The sequence below is a fragment of the Sebastes fasciatus genome, chromosome 4, assembly GCF_043250625.1.
Source record: "Sebastes fasciatus isolate fSebFas1 chromosome 4, fSebFas1.pri, whole genome shotgun sequence".
NCBI lineage: Eukaryota > Metazoa > Chordata > Actinopteri > Perciformes > Sebastidae > Sebastes > Sebastes fasciatus.
In genome coordinates, this window is record NC_133798.1 from 34,066,708 (window position 1) to 34,089,218 (window position 22,511).

The following is a 22,511-nucleotide window of genomic DNA, read 5'->3' on the forward strand; positions in this document are numbered from 1 at the left end:
ACTCAACTGACATCCCGCTGGGATCCGCAGGGTCTCACTGCGCTCCTCAGGTGGATAGACAGGCAGACGTGAGCGTTTGTCTGCTTTGCAGCATGGAAACGGCCTCTGTGCTTTACTGTATCCTGTCGGTACTGTGTATCTTATCTACAGGCTACATAATCTACAGACTATCGGACTAGGCACGCAAAGTGCATTATTATCATACTGTCAGAGATGTGTCGGTGTTTTTGTCACTCAAAACCACTAATATCAACATCAACAAGTCAACAAGTCAGATCACCAAAGACATTTGGACACATCGTCTGGGAATCATCAATGTATGTACGAAATTTAGTGCCAATTCACCAAGTGGATGTTGAGCTATTTCACTGGATAAGTGAAAACTTTGACCTGCTGGTGGCGCTAAAGGAAATGTCAGAGGATCACCAAACTCAGTATGATGCATCATCTGTGAATCATGAATGTTTGCACACAATTTCATGGCAATCCATCCAACAGTTGTTTAGATATAGTGGGCAGACTGATGATAAATAAAAAAATCTATTTTCTGCAATATCCTGCAGCCTTTAACACCAAGGTTGATTTATTATATTATATTATAGTATATCATATACATATTTATAAATGGAGGCAGAATATCTCAAGGTAATGCCGTCTATATGCATTTCTTTTAATGGATCTAAACACGTATTTAATAAGGCTATGGGATAATGTTCTTACAGCTAATTATTTTAAGGCTGGGACAAGCGTGAGCACGGACTACTCTTTAATCCTTTTAATTCTTTTGACGAGCATATTTAATGCTGGCAGAGTACAGGATGTGAGGACAAGGAAGAGAAGAGATATAGAATAATTGATATAGTGAAGTATTTTATTTAAAACACTACCATCATTAAAACTGAAGAGCAGTTTCAGTTTACTTTGATCCCTCCGGAGTGCTGAACCACAACTAAGAGCTTGTTAAGGACTGAATCGGAGCCATCAATCCCGCTGACAGAGCGACAGGTAGCAGTACAGTATCTACTTCCACCATCTCTTATCCTGTCTGTCCTGACAGCGTGTGGACATGAAACAATTCCTCTGTTCACACAAACACGAGGGCTAAGAGTAAACAGAGCGGGACCGGCGGAGCTCAACGCAAATATGCCGACGACAACAAAAAATATAACGGCAGAAAACATAACTGGAGCGGTAGATAAACCGGACTGAATCCCACAAATGATCCTCCCAGTGAGACGTGTATGGTGAGAAGAGTCAGTGCAATTAAATCCGACAAAGTAAGATTAAATAGTAAATAAATGAATAATTCAACACGGAGATTAAAATATTTATAATAGGATAAACAAAGAGAAAAGAAAAATAGAGATATAAAAGTAAACATATTAAAAAATATTCAGTGGTTTTTACTTTGCAAGTCGTTTTAATAAAGCTCAACAGATGAGAGTATCCCAAGGAGAAATGCGTTGGGATTAGTTTTCCGAAATTTTCACTTATGAATAACAGATATTGAAACTTAAGTTGTGTTTTGACTTCCATAAGTGTGAATAGAAAGACAGTCCGTTCTTGATCTTGGAAACAGAACGAATAAAGTGCAAGCTCAACTTTTAAGTCAACATGGACGAGAGGTCCTGGAGCTGCCAAGAATCATAGAAAGATTGAACATCTGAGCGAAGTTTATCTGCTGGTGAAGAATGCATAACAGGGTGGAAAGCTCCAGAGCAAGACCTTGAGTTAAGATCGCTATATTAGATATTTTATGCTGCACTACACTAGCTGAAAACATTATACTTGGTGAACAACACGACACAACCGATCACTGACCAGACTCCATGTGATCTCTAGCTGTCAAACTGACATTGTATTACAATAATGCTGAGAAGTATAAATTAATTTAATATCCGTAATTCCAAATACACTTTTTTTGTGCTGTACATAGTTCTGTTTGGTTCCAGCAATTGATGCCTGCAAAATATGGCATATGGGGAAGGAACCCAATATATTTTCATATGGAAATTTACTGAGTTTTTTTAGAGCCGTCAATCAATTCAATTATTTAGTCGCGATTAATCCCAAATTAATTGCACGTTTTTTTTATTTTTTCAAAATATTCTTTAAAGGGAGATTTGCCAAATATTTAACACTCTTATCAACATGGGAATGGACAAATATGCTGCTTTATGCAAATGTATGTTTATATGTATTACTGGAAATCAATTAACAACAACAAACAATGACAAATATTGTCCAGAAACCCTCACAGGTACTGCATTTTATTTGTGATCCAACTGATCAAAGTGTAAAGGAAAAGTAAAGTAAAAGATTCCCTCAGATAATGGAGATGGCTGTCTTGATGATTAATCTAATGGAAATTGATCTGAACCTGGATGTTCTTTGTTGTTGTTGGTTTGTTTATTTTGGTTCTTTCCTTTAAGCACTTGATTTTGTTGAGATGCATAATTGTCAAAACAGGCATGAGCTGGGGCGGCTGGTTAGCTCAGTCGGTAGAGCGAGCGCCCATGTATTGCCAAGGCTGTGTCCTAGCAGCGGTGGACCAGGGTTCGAATCCGGCCTGTGGTCCTTTCCGTATGTCATTCCTCTCTCTCTCCCCCTTTCCAACACTCTATCCACTGTTCTATCAATAAAATGCTTGAAAAATCTCTCCAAAAAAATAACTAAAAAAAAAAAAAAAAACAGGCGTGAGCTAAAGTATTTGTCTTCTGCCTGCCAATAAAAAACAATATTAAAAAGCTACAAAGAAATCACATACCTTTTTTTTAAGTAAAAAGTATTACCAAGGCTCTGTGGTTCTGAGCTTGAAATAGAAACTTGTGTTCACTGTAAAAACCACATTAATTAAGTCTCATGAGCCACATGAGTCACTGCTGCTGCCCTTCTCTTTGAAGTGATCATATTTTCATTGATTCCAGGAAAATCAACCTTTGTGCCCCTGAAAAGTACATGTATAGGACTATTTATAGAGCTTCCGGCTCGGCTTGGCAAGCTCAGCTACACACAACCTCGCAGCCGTGACCTTTCCTGTCCTTTCATACCTCCCGTCTCCTCTCTATTAGAAACTGAAGTTATACCACTTATGCTCTCTCCAACTCTTTTTGTCTTTGTATCTTCTCTCCATTTCTTCCCACTCTCTACTTTAAAGTCCGTTTTGTCTCTTTCTCATTGCCCGGGTCTGAGTACACTTTTTTTTTCCCCTCCTGCTTTTACAAAAAAACAGTTTGTCTGAATTTAAGATTACATCTTGGACAAACGGCTGCCATCTATTTCATCTTCATCCCAGCTCATGTCCCCTCGTAGCAGCAGCTGCCGCCTCATCCCTCCTCGCCTCCCACCGCGACGCTCCCCCAGACAGACAGCCGGGTCATAAAACGGCCCTGACAGTTAATTGCGGCTCCATCAAGAAGCAAGATTGGGATTCTTCAGCCCTGATGAGCCATTCTGTCTTGATTGTGGCGTTATTTTGGGAGGGTGGGGCGGAGGGACGGTGCTATAATAGAGATGTCCATCACAACCAATCAGAGACAGCAGACCGAGTGGCGTCCACCTCTGTTGCTACTGGCGATGCCACAAGGAAGAGGCAAACTCCCCCCCCACCCACCCCAGCCCTCAAGAGACTGCTTCGGGACATTTTGTTGCTATGGCAACGTCCAGACGGCTTAAATAAGCCCCCACTCTCGTCCATTTTATTGCCAAATAGCGGTGGGATTTTGCAAAAGAAGGAGATTAGAGTGTTTACTGCAAGCAACACCTCTTCTGGAAGTGTGTGTGTGTGTGTGTGTGTGTGTGTGTGTGTGTGTGTATGTGTGTTTGTGTGTGTGTGTGTGTGTGTGTGTGTGTGTGTGTGTGTGTGTGTGTGTGTGTGTGTGTGTGTGTGTGTGTGTGGACGACAGGAGAGCAGCTTTCAGCCGGACAGCGAGGGACTCGGCACGGAGACTGACAGCCTGGCATGCTAATGGAAGACAAGTCTACGCTGCATTCACATTCAAAACACTTCACGGCGTCCTGACGGGCCCCGTCTCACAGAGGGGAAGGGATTTTGTGTGTGTGTGTGTGTGTGTGTGTAAGAATGTGTGAAGGTGTGTGTGTGTGTGTGTGAGTATCAATGGGTGTTGAATCAAAACTGGCAGGAGAGAAAGAAAATGGAGTACATGTAAATGGAATACTGGAAATACGGTTTCTAAAACAGAACGAGAGTTGTTGATAAAAGGTTTAACACCAACTGAAACACACAGTTTATAATGTATAGTTATACAAAATAGTTGTCATTTTGGGGCATCCTGTTGGCCTGGAGCTTTATATTAAGATGCTGACTAATCGCAGTGACCCCAGTTCAGGTCTACGCGAGGATGTTTGTTGATGTCTGTCATCCCACATCTCTCTCCCTTCATTTCTCTTTGACCTCTCTACTATCACTGTCAAATAAACGCAGAAATACTTGTACTACTAATACTACTAATACAGTAAGAATTCTTTACAGTTGAGTCATAGGCGCAGTTTGAATTTTAAGGTTAGGGGGTTCACAAACATAATCTAGAGGGAATGTTATGTGTATATTGCAGAGAGGTCTAATGTATTGGGATGTGTGTAGCCTACATGTTACACCCTCCAAACAGAATGCAACGCAAGTAAGCATCAGGGACAACAAATCAGTTTGATTGCAATTGTCTGACGCCCTGTTTCCATTTATTCTTGTCGCTCGCTTTGAAAGCGCCGCAATGGACGAGGAAAGGCTGATTGGTTAAGTTGAAATGAGGAGTTATCCTTATTTTCACAACCAACACCTAAATAAGGTATACACAGAATAAAACCTGTGTTTCCGGTTTAAAAAAAGCAAACATTGGAAGAGAGCAAGTACTACCCATCTTTTAAGTGGTTACGTCTCCAGTCTGATCTTGACCTCACAGCTGATAGGTACGTGGTTTGTTTACATGACGTAACAGAAGTGCATATTTAACGGTGTGTGGACAGTGTCCAATGTTATTAGGCTATAAGTAAATAAAAAGACCACAAATCTATCTTCTTATCTTGTTGGTTTCTTATTCTGTCAATATGAAGACACAACAAGGTCGATATTATTCATCATTACAATAATGTTGCTACCACGACGGCACCCTCACCGGAGAGACGTCCCACAAGAGGATCCTTCCACAACGAGCGGCCATCCCTGACTCGCCGAATTGAATCCCCCGGGCAGACTGCACGGATCCCAACGGTTGAGGAGTGTAAATATATTTTCGGTTCATTATGAAAGTGTGGCGGAAGATATCTGAATAAGTTACTGTGGTCAAAATCATCACTGAATCTCAGGCCATTGGATTTTCTGATTGCCAGATAGTCGATATTACACAGTGGTTGGACACTCACCAAGTACATTACTTGCCCGGCGCCCCCACCGTCGTTTTGCTTTTTTAACAGAGATAAAACCCATTTAGTTAATTTTGGCGTATCAGCGGCATGTTATCAATAGATAGTCGGACGACCGATGATACAAACTGAAAGTGAAAGTGTCTCATCTCAGAGTAGCAGATGTCACATTTCACACATACGGGACTAGAGAGAGTTGACAGACCGAGAAATTACATAAGATTTCCTCACCGTCACATCCCAAAACATGAGACCCACACCTTTCACTGATTGTAATGTCAACAAGTGAGCAGGTTCCATTAAAGTGCAACATTCAAATGTTTATGTGACTACAAAGCTGCACTGTTTCCCATCTTCAAGTGTAAACTGTACTGTATAACTGAGTTTCTGGTGGAATGACACTAATGAGGGTTAGAAATCTGCTCTGAAAAAGTAGATGAAAGAGAAAATGATTTATTAACAATGATGTTCCCAGAGCTTCGACTGAGATCTAACAGGTCTGTTGCATGTTAGGACCAATGACATGATAGAAACAGACCAAGGTCTGTGTCCTCTGATTGAGACCAGCAGCATCTCCGACAGAGAGATGATGAAGAAACAGAAGGACGATGGAGCAATCTGCTCAGATTTCCTCATTCGCATTTATTCAAATATATCTTCAGCGAGAGTGTTTGATTCATGAGTTTTACCAGATTCAGATAACTGTGAAAGAGATGCATAGATTGTACAGCTTAAGATGCCATGACAGAGTGGTAGAGAGAGACGATGAGCGAGACGGAGATAAAAACAGCACAGTCACAAGGAAGGAGAGAGACACGACCAAGCCCACACAAACACACAGACGTTTCCCACACGAGGCCGACTGACGAGCATCTTATTGATTCAGTTGAGCGTCTAAATGCCGCGCGGCGACACCAAACTGCACCCTGATCTGACACAGCAAGAAAACACATCTCTGAGCATGAACAAATCAAATACACACCTTGGCCCTTGAACATAAGAAGACATTTAGCTCTCTGGGAACAGTTGTGTGAATACAGAGTATATACAGTTAACGTTTCCCCACAGCATAAAGTTAAACCTGCGTAGAGTGGCAATAATAACTCACAACCCCTTTGAGAGAAATTTGAATGTTAAGGTGGATGCTTGAGTGGATTAAATGCTATATGTCAGCAGCCGTGATGGAGTGATGCAGCAGCAGCTTAAGCCAGGCACACGCTGTACGGAAAAACCCATACCGTGGCCGCTCAATTGATCAATGTGAACATAAAAGTTGCAGGTTCTGTCGTGCAGAAAAGCTGATTGCAACGTGTAGTGTGAGTTAACAAAACGTATCAGATTTATAAAGACGCACAGTGTCTTCCCAACAAAAAATGTGTAGGGGATGAGAAAAGACAGCCCACCTTAATGCCAAGTGAGGATGAAAAGGTCCAGGTTCATTCACATTCATCAAAAATGTGATTAAAGCATAGACTGTATATAAGAAGTGGACGAAGTCACCAATCCGTGACGTCATTTAGAGACTGCCGTTTTGAAACCTCGAGTTCACCTTTTTGGCCGTCGCCATCTTGTTTTTTTGCAACCAGAAGTGACTCAAGAGGGTGGAGTTAAGTACAACATCACTGAATAAGAGACTTTTAGGCGACCAAAACGTTACAATTAACTTTCATGAACTGAAAACACACAGGGTTAAAGTTGTAAGACGAAAACACGGACAACTCCCAGACCAGACAACACCGTGGTAGCGATCACAAGGTAGCCCCGCCCTAAAGCATCCCCTGCTTTATGGTCTGTTTGACTCTAAATGGGACCATAATTTACTAAATGAACATCATGCTGTATTGAAGAAGACTTGAAACTAGCGATTGAGACCATAAACTCATGTTTACAATGTTCGCTGAGGTGACAAACAAGTGAGAAGTAGGCTCATTTTCTCATAGACTTCCATGCAATCAGACTTATTTTTGCAACCAGAGGAGTCGCTGTTAGAAAGAATACAAGTTTAAGGCACTTCAGCATTGGCTTCACTTTTCAGAAACGGAGGTTGCCACCTGGATTACATACATTAATGTTCATTGGTGCCACCCAACTGATCACATATAAAGGCTACATCACCATGATTGGTGAGACAAGACAAATATTGTATAATTTGATCCCTGCATAAACATAAATAGAGACCCATATTGTTAATTGTTTCTGGATGACCGTAGCAGCACAACTCCAGTTCTGAGCCTGAACCCGCTGGACTCCGTTGATCTTCCTAAACACAAACGTACTACAAGAAACACTGGAAACATTTCGGACACATTTTTCTGTCCATTAGGAGTCTGTCAGATGGATAAATAAAATACGCTTCCATGTCTCCACCTGTCACTACTCAAGCTTAACCCATGCTTCACCCATTTTTTCCATACGCAACTGCAAACCAAAGCATCTATTTTCACCTCCAGCCCCTTGGTTGAATATTGGGCTGTGAGCTCTGTCGACACGTTTCTGAACTCCGACACCGGCGAAGGACTCGCAGCTGTTGCTGTTGTGCTGCTGACGTGCTTGTGTGCTGTGCAGCCCGTGTCGAGCAAGGCCAGCATTACTCTCCTAACAATCTTGTGAATCACAGTGGGAGGAAAGAGGAAGGCGGAGGAGGAAGCAACAGAATAGGAAATAAATCTCAAGAAATGACTCAACAATTGTAGGATAGTGAGTAAGGCCGGATTCACTGCTTGTGGGCTCTGTGTATCATTCATGACATATTTCTTTTCTCTTCTTTTGTTTTGTTTTGTTTGTTTTTCATGTATTTATTTGTTTTTATTGAATTGTTGTCTATTAATTGGTTCGTTTTTCTGCTTATTTGTGTGCTTTTTGTTGTCATTTATTTTTGCAGAGCTGCCCCCTCTTAGTTGATTAATCAGTCCTTTTTTATCGCTTTTTTCAAGAATGACTTATTTGCAAGAAACTTATGAGCACATCTCTCATCTCACATCTCACATACAAGATTTAAAGTGGTGCTTTTGTGTGATACTTTGTGGAGAAACTCAGTTTTACAGATCTGTCGATTAAATCACCTAATCGGTTAGTCGACATGAGGTCGTAGTTTTTGGAGCCAAAAAAGAAAGATTAAAGGTTAGTGCTCACCTACAATCTGTGATGTTAAAAAGCTCAGACCATGCCAGAAACCTTGGTGTAGTCATGGACTCAGACCTGAGCTCTAACAGCCATATTAAGACAATTACAAAGACAGCCTTCTATCACCTGAAGAATATAAGAAGAATTAGAGGACTGATGTCTCAGCAGGATTTGGAAAAACTAGTCCATGCATTTATCTTCAGCCGACTTGACTACTGTAACGGCGTCTTTACCGGTCTTCCTAAAAAATCGATCAGACAGCTGCAGCTGATTCAGAACGCTGCTGCTAGAGTCCTCACTAAGACCAAGAAAGTGGATCACATCAGTCCAGTTCTGAAGTCTCTACACTGGCTGCCTGTCTCTCAGAGAATTGATTTCAAGGTACTGCTGCTGGTTTACAAAGCACTAAATGGTTTAGGGCCAAAATACATTTCTGATCTTCTGCTGTGTTATGAACCATCCAGACCTCTCAGGTCATCTGGATCAGGTCTGCTTAGTGTCCCCAGAGTCAGAACTAAACATGCAGAAGCAGCGTTCAGTTTTTATGCACCAAATATCTGGAACAAGCTCCCAGAAACCTGCAGGACCGCTCCAACTCTCACTTCTTTTAAAACAAAGCTTAAAACTTTCCTGTTTGCGGGTGCCTTTTATTCTGACACTGCACTATAACTTTTACTCTTTTGAGTTTTATGCAATTTTAGCTTCTATCCTAGCTTTTATTTTTAGCTTGTTTTTATTTTCTAATCTTTAATGTTTTAATGTTTTGTTGAAAACTAGAAAGGAGGAAAGCTGCCTTTTTGGTAAAAGCTAAAAAGAGGAAAGCTGCCCTTTTGGTAAAACTAGAAAGGAGGAAAGCTGCCTTTTTAGTAAAAGCTAAAAAGAGGAAAGCTGCCCTTTTGGTAAAGCTAAAAGGAGGAAAGCTGCCTTTTTAGTAAAAGCTAAAAAGAGGAAAGCTGCCCTTTTGGTGAAACTAAGAGGAGGAAAGCTGCCTTTTTGGTAAAAGCTAAAAAGAGGAAAGCTGCCCTTTTAGTAAAAACTGGATGTTTTGTTGAAAACTAGAAAGGAGGAAAGCTGCCTTTTTGGTAAAAGCTAAAAAGAGGAAAGCTGCCCCTTTTGGTAGAGCTAAAAGGAGGAAAGCTGCCTTTTTAGTAAAACCTAAAAAGAGGAAAGCTGCCCTTTTGGTGAAACTAAGAGGAGGAAAGCTGCCTTTTTGGTAAAAGCTAAAAAGAGGAAAGCTGCCCTTTTAGTAAAAATTGGAAGGAGGAAAGCTGCCCTTTTAGTAAAAACTGGAAGGAGGAAAGCTGCCCTTTTAGTTAGAAAAGCGTTTGGAACGCTGCGCTTGGAGCACTAGAGTAGTGCGCTTGGAGCGCTAGTTGTTAGTAACGTCTGGGACGTTAGAGTTTGAAAAATAGGGGGAGGAAGCTGCCCTTTTGGTAAAGACTAAAAGGAGGAAAGCTGCCCTTTTAGTAAAAACTGAGGGGAGGAAGCTGCCCTTTTGGTAAAGACTAAAAGGAGGAAAGCTGCCCTTTTAGTGAAAACTAGGGGGAGGAAGCTGCCCTTTTGGTAAAGACTGAAAGGAGGAAAGCTGCCCTTTTAGTGAAAACTGAGGGGAGGAAGCTGCCCTTTTAGTAACGAAAACTGAAAAGGAGGAAAGCTGCCCTTTTAGTAAAAACTGAGGGGAGGAAGCTGCCCTTTTGGTAAAGACTAAAAGGAGGAAAGCTGCCCTTTTAGTGAAAACTAGGGGGAGGAAGCTGCCCTTTTGGTAAAGACTGAAAGGAGGAAAGCTGCCCTTTTAGTGAAAACTGAGGGGAGGAAGCTGCCCTTTTAGTAACGAAAACTGAAAAGGAGGAAAGCTGCCCTTTTAGTAACGAAAACTGGAAGGAGGAAAGCTGCCCTTTTAGTAGCGTGTTGAAAACTGAAAGGAGGAAAGCTGCCCTTTTAGTAGCGCAAAGCTTAAAACTTTCCTGTTTGCGGGTGCCTTTTATTCTGACACTGCACTATAACTTTTACTCTTTTGAGTTTTATGCAATTTTAGCTTCTATCCTAGCTTTTATTTTTACCTTGTTCTTATTTTCTAATCCTTAATGTTTTAATGTTTTTAATTATTTCTTAATGTTCTTTTGCATTTTGTCGCAATGTTCTTGAATGTTTCTGTAAAGCACTTTGAATTGCCCTGTTGTTGAAATGTGCTATACAAATAAAGCTGCCTTGCCTTGCCTTGCCTTGCTTTTTGTTGTCATTTATTTTTGCAGAGCTGCCCCCTCTTAGTTGATTAATCAGTCCTTTTTTATCGCTTTTTTCAAGAATGACTTATTTGCAAGAAACTTATGAGCACATCTCTCATCTCACATCTCACATACAAGATTTAAAGTGGTGCTTTTGTGTGATACTTTGTGGAGAAACTCAGTTTTACAGATCTGTCGATTAAATCACCTAATCGGTTAGTCGACATAATTGTATGGTAGTCGTCGTAGAATTTCTTTGGTCAAGGACAGCCCTGTTTTGTTTTTTTTGTATTTTTCTAAATTATGCTAGCTTAGTTTTCTTTTTTTCCCGTATTTTGTCATTGTTTGTTTTTCTCCTTATGTTGAGGGGAAGTCTATCGTATAAACCTGTGGCTTCTTGACCTCTCCTCACATTTTTCCTATTTCTTTCCATCATCTGGATTTTATGAAGTCTTATGTGTATGCAAATAACATGTGTTATCCATGAAAATCACATTAAGAGTCACTCTGGTAACATTTAGGGTATTTAAGTCAATAGTCTATAGTCAGCTGGGCTGGAATTTAAAATAAAACTAGCCTCAAGCCAACAAGACGTAATGAACAAACATAAGCCCCACTCGGCTGGCTTGGTCTCAGAAAACAAAGCAGTGGTGAATTATATATTACAACCCAAATAAGAACCAACATATTAATGCAGACAAGGAAGGATAAAACCCCAAATAAAAAAAGTTAGAGTCAAAAGTTAAAGCCATGCTTCCATAAAATCTCCAAATGAAAACTAACTCAGAAAATCATACTTTCATCAGAGTTAGATTTGCATCGCTGGGTCTGGCCGCCACGGCAACATTTATCACTTCGCTGAAAAGTTGGCTTCAAAGACGTGAACACTTCCTCCCCCACGAGGGACACGCAGATCTGCAGCAGCATTTATTACCCAAGATGCAAATGTGCCTATAAACTAAAACGTTTCAGAACACAGCCGGCAGAGAAAATAATATCCATCCCTGCTTTGAATCTCAAGTTGCACATGTGCTCCTATTTTAATTTACCGGATACAATTGCCTGGATGTATTTATAGGAGCAACTGCTGCTGAAATATTAAAAGTTTGGACCTCTGCGGCCAAACACAGGTATACAATAACACTTTATGCCTCATTAGGAGGTGGAATTCAGTCTACCCACTGACACTGAGGAGAATCACTCTAGTTCTGCTCCGGCCCACGCTTCCCTCGCTGAGTCCACTGAGACCGACGCCAGACAGAGTTTCTTCTTGTTTGGAGTTGCCAATGTGGGAAGTGAAATACATGCCATGGAAATGTGTTTGGGTTGTCCCATTTGTCCTACTTAACTGTTTTCCTCCGCAGCAGATAGTTTCTGCACTTAACGCCTCGCTGCCGTGCCAAACATACTCTACTAGGCTTCACAAAGTCACACATAAAAAGTTACTATTACTATGTGAGTAATGGTTTTGTAGGGTCTCCAAAGCCTTCCAAAATAGACAGTTCGTAGCTATATCTACAAAAACTAGTGCAACACGTAAGTTACGTACTTAAGTAACGCCACTTCCAGAGCTATTTTAAGCCAAACCACAGTCTTTTCCTAAACCTAACTGAGTAGTTTTGTTGACTAAACTTAAAAAAGTTGTTTCCTTTGAAGATGGACATTTATTTTGAAAAGACTGTATGCATGTAACGAGCGTAAATTGACCGACGCTTGGGTTAAACAAACACAGGACTCTCACCCAGGAGACCGCTGTTCGTGTGAAATCAAGTCAACGTTGACTTATTTTACTGTAGTTTTGTTACGCAACACGCATACTTAACTAACGGCAGTTACGTAACAACTGTTTTTTTCACCCAAACCACAATCTTTTCCTAAGTCTAACCACCTACTTTTGTTGCCGTACCTTGGTTGTTTTGTTGCATAAACCTAACCAAGTAATTTTATAGCGTAAATAGACCTAAAAACTACCCTAAAAAAAGTTTTTTTTAAAAGACACATACATGTGACGAGCGGAATCTTACACGCCATCCCTGACTCGTCCAAAACTGAGGCTAGAGGGTTACATAGCTTACACAACTTTCAAATCATCTCAGTGAACTAAAGAAATGTGATCACGTCAGGCAGTAGGTGAGTTTATCTTTGTGATCCAAACCAAAAAGATCCAACAGTTGGGTATAAACTATGCTCTACACCAGTCCTGGACTGGGGTTTCAAATGTCTATATGCATGTCCAGCAAGACAATACCCATCTGTCTCTGGGTTTTGATGGGAACCATATAGTGTGTAACCTGTATCTGTGTGTTTTTTCCATGCACAGCCCCTCCTCCTCATACATGTACAGTGGATGCATTGATTACACACAAAGCTGTCTCAGATTAGACAGGGATTAGAGCTGTGCTGCCCACACGGACTGAGCCAGCTGGGGCGTAATGTGAGACCTGAGAGACTGGCAGAGCTCAAAGGGTTTCAGTGACAGACAGATGGAGAACGGGGAGCAGGCTGATATCAAAATCCTACACATCCAGCTCTGGAATGGAAGTAAGGGGCTTGTTTCTTCTTCCGCAGCCCACATCACCGATAAAGCTGCTACTTAAAACCTGCTGCAGACTCTGTAGACTCAATCCACATTGACGGTGTCTGCAAACAGCACTCACTGTTTAATAAGATAATTACAATAGAAAGAACCAACACAATTTCATCTAATTTCCCCTGAGTGCATCAACACATTATCATCCTGATATGAGGAAGTACTCCGTTATATCATAATGACGTATATAAATAAATAGGAAAGCTCCTGTCCTCCAACCTAATGGCCTTTGGACACGATAAATGTGCATCCAGACTCAGAAATCAGAATGACTCTACAGACCGTTATAAATAGCGAAAACAAATATACCAATTAAATACACTGGATCAGCATCGGTGCCATTTATGACCTTATTAAAAGTTTCAGGTGTCGCCCAGACATGATGACTCAGTCAGGGATGTTATAAAAACAACAACAATTCATAAACCTGCTTGAGCAAAATAAATAAAATTCCCAAAGTTTTAAAAGATATATTGACGTTAAGTTATGTGCAGTTACAGCCTCATGTTATCGCCAACACATTACCCAATTGAGTTTCACACAATGCAATACAAAATATTTTAAATTTAGAAAAAGAAAAAAAAATTCAGATTGGAACTCAGTATTTGCCCAAATCGTGACAGTTATTGGGATCAGTATCAGGAGATAAAGCGTGGGATCAGTGCATCCCTAATACACACTAAAGCCAGACTGATACAGGATTTGTGAGGATGATGCCAGAAGTATCATTTGAGAATAAAAAAAAAAACAAGTACATCGATCAATATTTATTTTTCTTATTTCTTCTTTTTAGGATCCCTTAAATTGTTCTTTCAAATTTGCAATAACTGATTTTTTGGCCACTTCGGGGCAGTGGACACACTGACATATCACCTTTTAGGGTGATATGGTTATACAGTACATCTTAGCTATACATGAAAATCAGAAGTCCTTTTTAAAAAAGATAAAATAACGAAACCATGTGAATGCTATTCCCAACATTTTACATATTAATATCAATCTAGAAGACAACGCATTATTATGAAATTTGTCATATCAGGCTTTCCAAATTGATGAAATTAGAAATGCAGTGTAAATTGCTGTGTTATAAATACACTAACGTACATACAATCACATTTAGTTTTTGTTGATAGAGATCTCATACAGTACTTACTATACAAACATTGTACGTGCATCTTCACTAAAAACAATTTTGTAGAATTTTGTAAAAATATATGTTTTTTATTTATTGTTTTATACAAGAAAAGGTGCTGAGGAGTTTGCGGTATTTTCAGGTCAAAGCACACATAACAAGACCCCCGCTCACTGCTTGACCCCTACTAAAGTAGGCTAAAGGTTTTGCCCTTTTGGAACTAATGGCATTATTCTATTGAGCACAATCTAGCTTGTTATTATCAAAAATGTTGGGCAGCCTTGAGTTCTAACCCCCAAAAGGCACGACTACACCACACTGTTAACCATCATACCAAATTTGAAGTTCCTAAGTGAAATAGTTTGCGAGTTCTTCTCCGGAAATGAGGACGGACACGCGGCGCGCTATATACCCCCAACTACGTCGTCACAGGGATATAACAATCGAAGATAACTCAGATGGGCATATCTTCATTTTTATCACCTCTTCTTCTTTCATCTGGATTTTGACAGCTGGACAGTAAGAGGATATCGTTGAAGAGATTTAAGTGAGTGAATCTAACTGAAACTGTACAACTGATGGGGACAAAAATAGGACATGCACACCCCGTTCCCAGTGGAAATTACACTTTTGATCAAAATATAATATAAGGCTGCAATGCGTCATTTCCTACAGAATACACAGTTATAGAGCCGTGAATGGATGAAATGATATGTGTGGGAATATCTAGCAGTGAGGTTGCAGATTGCAACCAACTGAAAGCTAAGCTTCCGCCATTTTGGACTGAAACCAACGACCGGACGCCAGTAAAACGTCCACTTAAAAAGTGGCGTACAAAAATAATCAAAAAACATGTCTATTCTATTGTTATATTCCACCAAAATGGCATTACAAATATAATAGGTGTTTTCAATCCAAATTGGCGGCAGCGCCTGTTGTCAAAAAAAACACCGGAGTTTCATCTCTTTGCTTCTATACTCTTTGATGTAGATATAAACGGCTCATTCTAAGGTAACGAAAACACAACGATTCTTGTTCTCAGGTTATTATACACTAAAGAAAACATACTTATTAATATTATATTCCATTTCTGCCAATAGATCCTCATAATGCTACACACTGGTCCTTTAACAAATGTGTCTGTCTTCGACCTTTCCACGATACGCCCACTGTCCTCATTCAAGGCTGTTCCTCTGCTCACCTTTTATTGTTACTGCTAACATTTCTTTTACATAATTGTGTGCCATAAAGGCAGAAGAACTAATTTCCAGCAGTGAATGTTGTCTATATAGCACTGTTGTTCAACAATCCAGACTACTGTTACTGTATGCTCATAACACAACACATTCACTGAGACAAGGACAACATCCTGACGTACTCATATTGCTCTTGACAACATAAGTGGCTCTGATTCTCTCCTACCTTCGGAGGCCGAGGCCGGTACAGAAACCCACACTTCCCCAACAAGTGCTCAGCATCTCGTCTCGTCTCCGATTCAGCCAGAATCAACAGAGGTGAAGTCTTTGAAGTCAGCACCCTTCGAGAGGCGCTCTAGGCTGCTGTCCGGTCTCCGCACTGTTTGACTCTAATGAACCCATATCCAGTGAGATTTTAGCAGCAATTTTACGGGATGGTAGAGGTATCTTCTCATCTCGCTGTAATTCAAACTGCTCATGTTCACACAGCTATCCTTCTATCCTCTCAGCCTTGATCCTCTCACTCTCACTGCCACAGCACACACACACACACTAACTATATCTGATGGAACCAACGTTTAAAAACACAGATTACGCTCACCACCAACGGCTTTCTAGGCTGGATTTAGCCTCAACTTTCAGTGAACTCTCCCGTGTCCCCGCTACACAGAGAAAACAACTTTGCTTGTTTTTATTTCCTCCCACTTCTCGTGAATTAAGCAGGTTGAGACAAGGACGCGTCTAGAATTATAAGAAGGGTGACATTTGGACACTGTGAGTGTGTAAAATGTAAAATGAGCTTGTTGGGTGGTGGACATCATACTAATTTACCATCCTGGCCAAGCAGAATATACTGTAGATACTGAGATGAGTTAATCTGGATAAAGAGTTCAGGGACGTTGCTGACATTACAAACAAATCAGCAATGTCTTTTTATTCTGAAATTTGAGTTTGCATTGTTCCCCTATAGGCTGAGACAGTTCTATGGCCCTTTGACTTACATAAAAACAATGCTGTCACTGAAATGTTGACAATCTGGCGACGCAAGCTTTTCAATCCAACAATAACAACATGATGCCATGAAACTATAACACCATTCTGATTTTGCAAAAATGAATTTTCAGACTGAGAGGCTGCTGAACTATCCACATTGTGAAACTAATATAAATCTGCATTGTGTAAATTCACAATCTGACAATATACTGATTAAAATCTCTGCATTGCATCAGTCACTACATTAACATGCACACTAATATTCCACTATTATATTCTGAATTTGATACGGGTCATGTAAACAGCATATTCCGTTTGCATATTCTGAATTAGATCTTATTACGAATGGAGCATTTTCTGATAAAGACTTGTGGGATATGCTGATATTATTCAGGTTTTAGGAGCATTTGTTTGACATGTATACAGCTCATTCAGAATATGCGCCTCAACCGGGTTTTTACGGCCACACGGCCTCTTGCCCGTCAACGGCCAGCGCTGTGCGTTGCACACAAACCAATTAGCCGACAGTTTGCAGAGATGCATGCCTTGGATATTTCTTGACTTGGATTTCAACAGGTTTTGGATATGTGCAAATATCACAACTCCGACCTTTTCAAGAAGGAGGTTGAAGGAATGAAAGAGGGAGGCTGTGTTTGCACGGTTGAACACGTACGTCACCGGTTACGTTAATCGGAGTATGCACGGCTGCATGTAAACAGCTTAGTAGGAATATTGTCTTTTTCAGAATAAGGGCAAAAGAGGGAATATTTTGTGCATGTAAACGTAGTCAGTAATATGGTCATATAATTATGTTGATAATATTTCTGATAATGTATATTTGACTAATGTATGAAAAAATCACATTTAAAAAATCAATATCCACTGTTTCAACTACTTTAGATGACAATTTTTTGTAAAACGATAACATGATTGGAGCTATAACTAACATTTTCATTATTGATTGACTTTTATATATTTTGTATTAAATAAATGAGTTTTAAGTTGTTTTTGTTCTCATTCCCAGAGCCCAAGATGACTTGAATGTGCTCGTTTTGTCTCACAAACAGTTCGAAATATGTGCAATTTACAATTAAATAAAACAAACTCACATTTGTGAAAGTGGAAACATTAAATGTTTGCCATTTTTGCTTGATAAATTACTTGTTTTATCAAAGTTGTTCTGTCGACAGACTAGTCTTTCATCACTAAAAACAGCACAATCATATCCTCCTGTTATGAATCCAATAAAAGACAAACAATAATTGTTACCTTCGATAGAACATACCTCTGTCTGAGCAGTATCTTCTTATAATGTGTTCTGGAGTTGGTTTATCAACTTTTGTTTTCCTGTTCACATAACAAACCAGGATAATTGCTTTCCATGTGGTTTCTATAGTGAAAACTGACATCAACAGTTAACCCACCATCTATGCCACCGACAAACCACAATGTCGAAGAAACCACAGCCATGACAGTTCTCTCTCTCTCTCTCTTTCTCGCTCTCTCTCTTTAGTGTTGATGCAATCCTCATCCAAGTCTGCTGCCGTGACAGCCCGACACTTTATGACATAAGGGCGCCCTCCCTGAGAGTGACTTGTAGGGAATTCATTTTGTCAAAGTGTCAGACGCATCAAACATCCAGCCGCAGCCGGGTGTCAACACTCAGTGGGAGGAGAGGAAAAGCTGCAGAGACTGAATGACAGATTCTCCTGGAGAGTCCCAAGATAAGATGCTGGGTCAGAAGCTGGTACCGTACTGGGCCATTCTCTTTCCACATTTCCTGTGCAATTCTCTGTTTTAATATAAAAACAAACACAAGACGCATTCAAGTGTGCATGTACCAGGTTGGTTAATCAACTTTAGGACACATATAATCAGATTTCTGGTTGATTTTAGAATCTTAAATTAGTTTTATCTCCGTTCTCGGTACTAATAGAAGCTGCATGCAGGGTAATTTCCCTCTTCCTTTGTCCCACAATAATCTATACTCCAACCCTTTCAGTTTATGCAGGCTGGTAATGTGAAGTTGGCACACTCTCTAATGACTGGCTGAGTGGTGCCAACATTTATCTTGCTTCAGGCTATGTATTCAGTTGCTCTCTTATTAATAACTATGCCATTCTTCTTGCCCAAAACACAAGAATATCTCAAGTCAAATACTGTCTTTCAATCACTATACTGTACTGTGCACACTTCAGTACTGCAATAATAAAGCGCAGTTACATTCAAATGGTAAAGCTGCAAGAGGAACTTTAATTTTGTGTTGTTTTTGGCGGTCCCTGTGGACAAAAGCAGTAGTGTTTCCAAACACCAGGGCCCCTTTAGAAAACCTCTAATTTTACTGCAGCAGGGTCTGACAGTCTGCTCCGCTCAGTCCTGGTTCTGGTGCCTCCTTTACCTCCAGCGGGCCCAGCAATACGGCCTGGGTCTCCAGCAGCGTGGTGGGCTGGTTGCCGCTGAAGGAGTTTCTTATGAACCTGCATAATTTTGTCTGATTTCGTGGAGAATCCGACAAGGTGGCACCGATGTCAAGCCTTAAGAATAACCATATAGAATCTTCTCGCTGATCTTCTCGTTTATTTATGTCGGTCATATAGAGGCATCAGTATTAAATCATAACCAGTTAAAAGTTCCTCTTAGTAACATTATTTCACTGAGGCAAAATGTGAAGAGACTGAAATGTTAAAACGAGTCCTCCAAATTATCAGAGGCATCAATTTTACCTTCACAAGACATTTTATGAACTGCCAGGGACATTTTCTTCCTAAGAGTCAATTAAGTTTTTTGCCTCTGAACATACGCAGACGTCTCTTTGCTACTCGCTCACATTATAAACCCTCTTATACCATTACGGTGTCCTTCCCTTTACAGTTATTACCCATCACAGTTATCTCTGCTTTGGCTTCGGATGAAGTTTAAACACTAAAAGCTCATCTTTAGTTCTTCACCAGCAAGGAATCCTTTTTTTACGCAAATGTATTTAATTAGCTAAACTAAAGATGAGGAGAAAAGGACGCCACCGCAATAGATTTTCTTGCCAGGTTTCATTTGTCACACACATTATTCAGTCCACGTTTAGAGATTAGTGGGGCCGTCAGAAACACACACTTCGCCATCTAAATATTTGAGAAAGGTTAAAGGGCAGCTCTTACGTTAATCCAATTATGAGTTGGAAGTTGAATTGAAACGACTGTGTACGGTTTATACAGGTGTAGGAACCAGTGTGGTACAGCACTTTAAATTCCATATGTGTGTGTGTGTGTGTGTGTGTGTGTGTGCGTGTGTAGGTGTGTGTAAGTGTGTAGGGATGAGGCAAAGGCTTTCAGACAATCTGCTCCATTCACCCCCCGCTGGGCCACCAGCCCAAATCCATTTACGTCCCTGAGCTGTTGTGAGGTTGACAGCCCCGCGCACACAAACACACACACACGCACACGCACACGCACACACACAGTACAGTATATAGACAGTGAAATCCTTACATGCAGGTTAAGTGCACACCTCTGTGGTGTCTGTAACTCGGCACATGCAGCGTCGCGAGTGTGAATCTGGGTCGTGACCTTTGTCACACTTCACTCTCTCTCTGTATTTCTTCTGAAAACTCTCCGTAATATGATAATACACAAATAAATATACACTGTCTAACATATTTTATCTCCAACTCATTAAGTCCTTGCACTTGTCAAATATGTTCACCCTATGGACACCTTTTATCAATAGGTCAACGACAGCAGATACGGCCACTCAGAAAACACGACACTCAATTACCAGCCCTCCACGCAGGCAATACCCCACACACACACACACACACACACACACACACACACACACAATCAATACTGTGAGGCAATCACAGGCAGTCCCTCATTAAGCTTTCACGCTCACCTCAAGCCTCGGCGGCTGCTGCCTTATGCTGGATTAGTGGACCAAACAATGGAGTCTGGCTAAGGACTTCCTCAAACAGCGAGTGAGCACCTTGTCATTTGAACGTAAAGAAACGGGATTAAGCAGAGGAGCGGACGGGGGCGGAGCCCAGCGGCCTGTTGACAGGCGAGGGAATCATTAACTGGAGCGGCCTCGGCAAAAGGATCGCTGAACTTCTACTGAGTTCACAGAGCGAGCATCATTATGATGCTTCTGTCTGTCTGATGTGATGTGTTATTTTTCATTTTTATTTCATTATTAAAAAATACATGAGCAGCCGTTTGACAGTTCAGAAGGATGCTCATAAATAAAACGGTTGGAACACTTTATTATTTCATTGGAGTGACAAATGCAATATTGACGCTTTATCACTTCCTCCTCCGAGGAAAAACAAAGATCTAATTTCAGTGCTCTCTGCTTCCTCCTATCCTGCAAAATGTTCCTTTAACACCTTCGCTATAAAACCAAAAAGCCTTTTGCCAGTGAGATGTAGGTGTTAACTTTCATATTTTACTCAGCAGTCAATCTTCCAATAGGGAGGCAGGTGAACAGAAAATCCCTCAGGAGGATTGTAAATCCAAAAAGAGGATTAAAAATCGAGATGAGAAGATGGGGAAACGGGGCACAAGTGACATTGAAGCAACAAGGAGGACGCCGATTTGTTTAGAAAAATAAGCACCAACAAAGAAGAAAAATAAAGCTGAGAGTGAATCTCCTGCAGCTATATACAGTTTGTTTCTCCTGCATCTTAACTAAGCATGTCAAACGTTGCATTTGTAGCAGCAACATGTCAAATTTGACTTGAATACATGGAGGTTATTGGGCAACAGGTGGAATATTCATAGCATGAGTCAGAGCACTTCACCATGAGAGACTAGAGTGGGAGTGAATAGCGATGGTTAGTTTGTTTTGGAGCTCAGGGCTATTTCCTGGATTCCTATGTGTGCTCTCTCTCTCTCTCTCTCTCTCTCTCTTGCTGCTATGAGCCAGCTGATCTGACAGGTCATTGACCTGCCCACTGGTCTGAGGTATGACTCACTCATCAGCTAAATCCCTCTGCCCCCCCGGTGCAGACCACCCCTACCGTTCCTGCTGCTGCTGCTGCACCAACCATAGAAATAAAAGAGGAGAAGAATGGACATTGAACTGTTTTATCTGGTCATTTGACTAGTACAAAAGAAAATGGCGATTGTTGCTAGTTGTTATGGTTACAACACATGTCAGTGGGCATAAAGCGTAAAGTGTGGTCGCAGCTATACGGAGACGGATGGCTGTCTAGTTAGCTAGGTAGCTTGTCCTTCTTCGGAGTGGCGGGGAGTGAGGCGGAGGGATCGTAAGACCAGCCTTGCCGCTGTGCGATTCATTTCCTGTAACCAGTGTAGCATTAAAGCATGGCAAAGTTAGCAAGCGAGCTAATTCGCCAGCTGTCCACTAGTTCAACGTATTCTCATCCAACAGTTCGTATGATATCTTAGGAAAAAGTTATTCCTCCTTTTTTGTTCATTTTCCTACGAATGTCCTGCAACACGTGTCAATTTACGCTCGTTACATGCGTAGTCTTTTCAAAATAAACATACATCTTCAGAGAAAACAACTTTGTTAGGTTCAGGAAAGACAGCTTATTAGCTAGGCTTAGGAAAAGATCCACTTGGTTAGGATTACGCAACAAAACTACTTAGTTAGGTTTAGGAAAAGATCTTGGTTTGGCTTGAAATAAGATACGTAACAAATTAATCAACGTTGACTTCTGGTTTCACATGAGACATGAACGCCGGTCTCCGGTGCGAAAGTCTAGTTTTTTTTTGACCCAGCCATCCACCACGACCTCCTCCCTACACGGCGTTTATTAAACACAAATTTATTTTGTTGGATATACACAAATTACAGTGCATTACTTTCTGTATGTATAGCTACGAACAGTGTCTGAGACCAGCCTGGCTAGTTAGCTT

General features: G+C 40.7%; 1 protein-coding gene across 19 annotated transcripts in view; it reads right to left on the bottom strand.

Moving 5' to 3' along the window:
* LOC141766710 (pleckstrin homology domain-containing family A member 7-like) overlaps window positions 1-22,511 on the bottom strand; it is a 187,322-nt gene that overhangs the window by 115,679 nt on the left and 49,132 nt on the right. The window contains exon 1 of one of the 19 annotated variants that reach the window (XM_074633801.1): window positions 20,524-20,652. The exons of 16 other annotated variants lie outside the window; for them this stretch is intronic. Coding sequence is in view for 1 of the 3 variants with exons in the window: in XM_074633791.1 (XP_074489892.1) it covers window positions 15,872-15,927 (56 nt within the window). In the remaining 2 variants the exon portion in view is untranslated. Of the gene's footprint in view, window positions 1-15,871; window positions 16,094-20,523; window positions 20,653-22,511 lie in introns of those variants that run through there. 2 more of the 19 variants (XM_074633802.1, XM_074633791.1) reach the window with 2 other exon arrangements.